General features: G+C 38.2%; 1 protein-coding gene across 1 annotated transcript; it reads right to left on the minus strand.

Moving 5' to 3' along the window:
• Positions 1–4,611: 4,611 nt before the first annotated feature.
• NECHADRAFT_56607 (uncharacterized protein) lies at positions 4,612–5,838 on the minus strand (the record flags this gene model as incomplete). Its single annotated transcript, XM_003039134.1, has 5 exons — positions 4,612–4,832; positions 4,915–4,979; positions 5,047–5,164; positions 5,254–5,629; positions 5,695–5,838. 5 exons carry the CDS (start codon positions 5,836–5,838, stop codon positions 4,612–4,614), a joined length of 924 nt encoding a protein of 307 aa, XP_003039180.1.
• Between the last annotated feature and the right edge of the window lie 694 nt (positions 5,839–6,532).

Genomic DNA, 6,532 nt, shown 5'->3' on the forward strand with positions numbered 1-6,532 from the left:
GATATAATTATATCCGCTCCCTCTTTTATTTTCTTTTCTCTTCTTTTATTACCTCTTTCTATTATATAGGCTCGGCTAGATAGGGAGCTATAATATTCTCTATCTAGCTATGGCTATCCTTAACTATAGCCCTCTATTATAACTATCCTAGTTATAAGCTGCCCCGCGGCTATTATTTACTAGCTATGCCTAGACTGCCTGCTAATAGGTAATAGGCTCGATATAAAGCGCTATTTATGCCGATTATATGCTAGATAGGGGATATTATATAGTTAGATTATAGATAGACTCCCGTAGCTTAGTATATCTTACGCTCCCTTAGAAGACTTCTAAGGCCTTATAGCCTCCTGGACGAAAAATATATATATATACATACATATATACATTTTACTAAAATATACTAAAATTACTAATATAAAACGGTAGGCTAATATTATTTTAAATAGCTTTAATTTTACTTTATTTTACATTAATTTATATTAATTTAGTTTAGTAATATTTTGTTTTATTCGGAGCGCTATAATAGATATAGACTAACTATAGGTCAATCCTAAAATCTCTTACTATTAGCTATTACTCTCTCTTCGCGGTTTAATCTATTATCTCTCGCTTTACTTAAATTATAGCTACTAGCTCCTCCTAACCGGAAGATTATATCACTTTTCCTCTCTACTCTGCCTTTATCCCTCGTTTAGCGCTATAAAGCCTATTAATACGCGATATAAGCTTTACCCGAGGAGCTTTAAATATACTTAGATAGCCTCCTAGATCTATAATTCCTCCTTAACTAAGAGCCCTAAGATATTTTCCCCTCGCTAAATAAATATCTCTTTAGCGGGCGCTAGATCTTACCTTATAACTTAATACCGCTATTTTATATTATACTAGGCGATCTTTTTCTAATAAGGCATTTAATCCTTCGTAACTAGATATAGCTAGGGTCTCTATAGTAATAACTCGCGGCGTAGGGTATATAAATAGGTATTAAATAAGTAAGATAGTAGCGTAGTAAGCATAGTCGAGATAAAAGAAGCGCTAATAAATATACTTTATAATATATTAGTATTAAGGGTTTATTAGCACCGCGGCTTTAGGTTTAAGAGTATAAAGCGATATATATCTATATCTAAGGGTCTTTTTTCTTTTCGGTGACCTAAGAAATATAATAATAAGCTTATTTACTTTTTTTATTAATTAGGGGAAAAAAAGGGAAAAGAGAAAGAGGTTAAGATTCTCTTACTTAGTTAGGTATATATTCTCCCTAGGCCTATATATCTATCTAATTAATCTATTAATCTATATTAATTTATTAATTTATACTTATTATTAGATAATTAGCTTTATAGGGATTATTAATAATATTAGTTAATTTATAAGAATTATCTAAAGAATAAAAGAAATTAAATAATAATATATTTAGGCATAGTTATTTAAGCTTATATTATTAGGATTAGAATCCTTAATATAATAAGCTAGATATAAAACTAGATATATAACCCTAAAGTATAGGCTATATTTTATATTTAGTTATATAGACCTAATAATAAAATATAATACCTATCTACTAAATAAAGAATAGGCCTATAGAGGCACTATTATTAGCTTAGGGACCTTATCTAGCCCTACGGAGGCAATAGGGTATAGATATATAGCCCCTAATTAAGCGGCATTTACCGCAGCATAGACTAGCTTAAGGGTTAGGCTTTATAATAGTCTATGCCGAGGAGGGCTAGTCTTAAATGGCGGGATATTTTTCTATAGGGGCGCGATATATTATTATTTAATAAAGTTCTTAAGTATATAATTATCTCTTTATAAAGCTCTTTTTCTTTAATAGGCCTTATTTATTCTTATTATTTATTTAGCGTTATATAAGGTATTATAGAACTATATAAATAATTAATTATTTAAGGTATTATTAGTAATATTAAGAGTAGCGATTAATACCTCTTTTAAAGATATAAAAAAAAATACTTAAAGGGATAGGTTAATAATATAAGCGATATAATAAATATAACGCTTAGAGGGATTAAATATTAATTAATAATTAATTAATCTTAATCTAGAGATAAGAAAAGGGTTATTATACCTAATAGTCTTCTTATAACCGCTATAAAAGATAAGATAAGTAAATATTATTTAAAGTAATATTATCCCCTATATAATAGCTTACTTTAGAAATAATATTATATTTTATTAATATATTAATAATTAGAGATACCTAGGTTTTATTATTATAGCTATAGTAATATTCTAGTATTACTAGTAGTACCCTTTATAGCTAATAATCTTAATTAATTTATTATATAGAAATAATAAGTATCTTATAGCGATAGGATAATATCTAGAGATTAAAGAGGATATAGATCTTTAAGATAAAAGCTTTAAGAGTTACTATAAGCTAAGAAGTAAAAAGAATATAACTTATACATAATATTAATTAATTATATTAAAGTACTTTAGTTAATTACTAAAAGGTCCTCTATAATAAGATTAGCTATTAATATAATCTCTTATATTTTATCTTAAGTAATTATTAAGAAGGTAAGCTAATAGTATATAATTAGGCTAATTATTATATCTAAATATCGATCATAGTCGAATATATAATAGAGAGAGATATCTAAGTAATAAGAGGGAAAGAAAGTATTAATCTAAGGATATTTAGCTTCTTTTTCATTATCTAGAATATTAGAATTACCCCTAATAAGTATATAATCAAGGGAAGAGACAATATTAATATAACACCGCCGGGCATAATATTATATATTATCTCGCTTTTGATTTGCCTAGGGCTTATTAATAGGGTAATAAAGTTATTAATATATTATTATACCCCTAGATTTACGCTTATATAACCCGCTAATAGTATTCTAAGTATTCTTATTAGGATATATTACTTTAAAGAAAAAGAAAAAGTCTAGAGATATCTTAGTAATAGGCTAATCTAAAATCGAGGGCATAAAGGTAATAATAATCTAAGATAATATTATAGTTAATAAATTACTTAGATAAGCTAATTATATTAGAATACCTAGGGCTATTTAAATAAATATTAAGATAATAATATTAATATTAAAAGAGTTATATTAATATTAATATATATTAATATTAATATATCTAGATAGTATAGTTAATATCGATATATTATATCCAAATACGCAGGTCTGTTTTGCCCTGTGGCGTGACGGCTTAGGTGCACCGTTACAAGATCCATTCTTCACCATGGAATATCTTAGCAACCCCTCATTTCTCCTCCCCCCTCACCATCCTTGATTGCTTTCCCAATAAGACAATACAGCGTGAGACACGGGATAACATCCCAGTTAAAACAATCACCCCCTCGTTTAGCCCAACAAAGGCTTATTTTAGCCCTACTACAAAGCCACGTTAATCGATTATTACTTTATCTTATTCTCAATTCCCAAGGTTAGTAACTCGCATATCTAGTACAGCCTCGGATTTGAAGCCAAATTCAAGGAAATTAAAATTAACCACTTCAAGCTTCGTTCCTCAAGGCTGCTTTGCGCAGCCCGCGATCGGGTTGCCTCTCCTGTTATGCGACATTGAGCTTCCAAACGGGGGTAGATATCTATAGGCTGTGATTGGAGGAAAAGTCGAAACGGGGCGCGTTTTGAGCAGGAATACTTGAGTAGGGCGGCAATTCTCTCCCTCAGACCATGAACGTTCGAGATATACTCCCTATACGTCTCGGAAATAGACTTGTTAATGGCTTCTGACAAGTTGTTTATGGCTTTGTATCTCGTACGATAGTCATCCTTCTTTTGGTCAATGGAAGTTGCCAATCAGCCCAGATTTGGCGCTTGATCCTGTAGATTTCGAGGGCTTCTTTCTGGGCATCCTTTGGAAGGAATTCCCAGCCTTCCTACGGCTCCGGTGGTTCTTCCGGATCCCCAGGGTCTTCCAATTTAATCGTTGAATCTTGATTGACACATTCCCAGATTTCTCAGCTTTTGGCGATGCGGGCGATATCGTCGAACCAAGGTGTCCAGTCCGATCGTCCGTTTAGACGGGTAATTAGGGCTATTTCCTTCGTTTCCTTGGTTGGAGACATCATGGCGGGTTTAGGAAGGCGATTTCAGCAGTATCGAGAGTGTAAATTTGCTTTCCTGATGAGCAGGCCTCTCCTGACCACGGTTATTGCGCAGTTGCTTAGTGAGAGCTCCTGATCTCAACACCACAAATTCTCTCACAACCTCCTAACTAGGAAATCGGAACGGCGTCTCTCTGACGGCGTGATCTGGGATTGATGTGATTGAGCAGTTGGTTGGGTCACACAAGCCGGCAGACCGGGCTCATAACACTCAGAAGTTTGAGGTGTGCAACATAGGTGCGGGCAGAAGAGATGATTGACATTGCCCTGCTTGATCCTATCTAAGGAAGCGACGAAGGTCGGTCTCTTGTACCTATGTTCAAACTGCCGATATCATAGGCAGCAGCCTGCTGCCTGATGCGAGTTGTGGTCATTCACTCTCACCGTGAGCCTTGCCTCATTTCTATCCTCACCCCAACAGGTTGTGCTGCGTATAGCTGCTCGTGCTGACATCGGGTGGCGCCTGGCTATGGCTGAACTCAGCACCTCGGATCTCGTCATTCGAGTTGTCGCCCGTCGGGCCTGTGTACTGCCATGTTTTGATCGGAGGACCGGTAAAGCCGAGCTGAACATCGGGGAAGCTGGGATTCTCCGGCATCGTTGGACGCGAGCCTCTGGAAGACACGCTTGTAGAGCGGTCGGCAGACCGGAATACCAATGCATACCATTGTTACGACGATCTCGGCGGCAGACCAAACGATCGCGCGGACGGTGTCCTCTGCTCACAGGTGGGTTGGTCAGTAATACCTCTTGGCCACTTTTGTACCGCAATCAGTCGGTGATAATAAGGAGCTACACACTAAGGTAATTCTTCTTGGTCAGGTTGGGTAACTCCATTGTCCTCTTGATACCGCAGGCGCCGGCACTGTGGTTGTGCGTAAGTCAGCATAGCAATGACGATAAGCCTGGTCAAGAAGTGAATCGTGACCTACAAGACACCGAGGCTCATACTGCCGGCAATAATAACCTTTTCCCTCTTGTTCATGTTAAGGTTCCAGAGTAATACCCAGGGGAAAATGGCGAAGAAGAAGTCGACAATGATGCAGAAAACTTTATGGGCATCATGTTAGCAATTAGACAAGAAGCCTTCGACTGCCGCATGGTGGTACTTCCGACTTCCTCGGTAGGCACGTACGTACTGGAAAGTGTGAAAGCAGCCGGGACGGACTTGATGTGGCAGAAGCCCCCCCGAATTCGGTGATCCCAGAGGTACGCGGGTGGAGTACATTGCAGCCAATAGACGAAGACGACCGAGATGGAAGTCAACATAAGGCCTGCCATGGTAGCCCAGATTGCCATCCTGTGCCATATCATGTTGACGCTGAGAAGGCGCAGGAGAAAAAGACCAAGAGAGCACTTCGCGACTGCCATACCAATAATGGCAAATGTTTGCCCGATTACCTCGAGCAGTACTGCCCGAACCGCATCCTCAACGTCTTCAATCTCGAACATGTTCTGGCCGAAGCCATAGTTTGCCGACAAATGTATGAACACTGTGTATAAGAGTAAGAGAATCTGGACAGACTCTATGAGCAAATGACTGCTTTGCAGCGATGGAGTTAAGGGCGGACTCGACTTACGAAGGCAAAGTTGTACACAAAGTCGTCGACACCAGAGGTTTTGACAATGACGACACGCGTGTAGACTCTAAGGATCACGAAGACGAGAGTGATGAATGTCAACGTCCACATAACACCTAACGCCCACGGTGCATCGCCCTCCATAGGCTTTCTCGAGTTGTCTTGCGACTTGTTCGACTGGGCTCAGAATTTCGATGGAAGTTGTCCAACCAAGATTAAAAATAATTAAACCCTCTATGATTTTCCTTGACCAATATATCACAGTTCTCTGGAGTTGCTGGGGCCCAACTGTAGCGTGCGAAAAAAGTTGGTAGATGACGTTCGGCTGACCTCATACCCGTGAATGTCAGTCGTCATCGCTGGCATAATTCCATACCTCCCTTCCGGCCGCCAATCAGGCGGCAGGCTGCCATGGATCACGTGTTACCATGAGCCATGCATCGCTATCCCTTGAGCTGTGGAAAACCTCCCGCCAGGTCACGGCGGGGGGGTGCAGCCAATTAAAATGCATCGCCGGGGCCAAGGGCCTCCTTGCACTTCTTGACCTCGGCTGCCCTACCGTAAGATCTCGCGAAATTCGAACACTTTTGACTTCGCTAGCGCCTCTTAGCCCGCCACAGCCGGGGCGGGGATGGGCGGCAGAACAAGCCCCCAACTAAAAATAGGTGGGCGGCTTGTTCCCATTTCCAACCTCATCCCTCCCTAGAAGCTACTTCTCAGATATCCCAATAATAAATAAATATATAATAATGCCATATTCTTATATATTCATAGCCATGCCCTTATATTCTTATCTATTCTTAAGCTTATAAATTATTCCTAATATAACTTAAGGGCC

The sequence above is a fragment of the Fusarium vanettenii genome (genome assembly GCF_000151355.1).
Source record: "Fusarium vanettenii 77-13-4 unplaced genomic scaffold NECHAsca_157_unmapped, whole genome shotgun sequence".
NCBI classification, from domain to species: domain Eukaryota; kingdom Fungi; phylum Ascomycota; class Sordariomycetes; order Hypocreales; family Nectriaceae; genus Fusarium; species Fusarium vanettenii.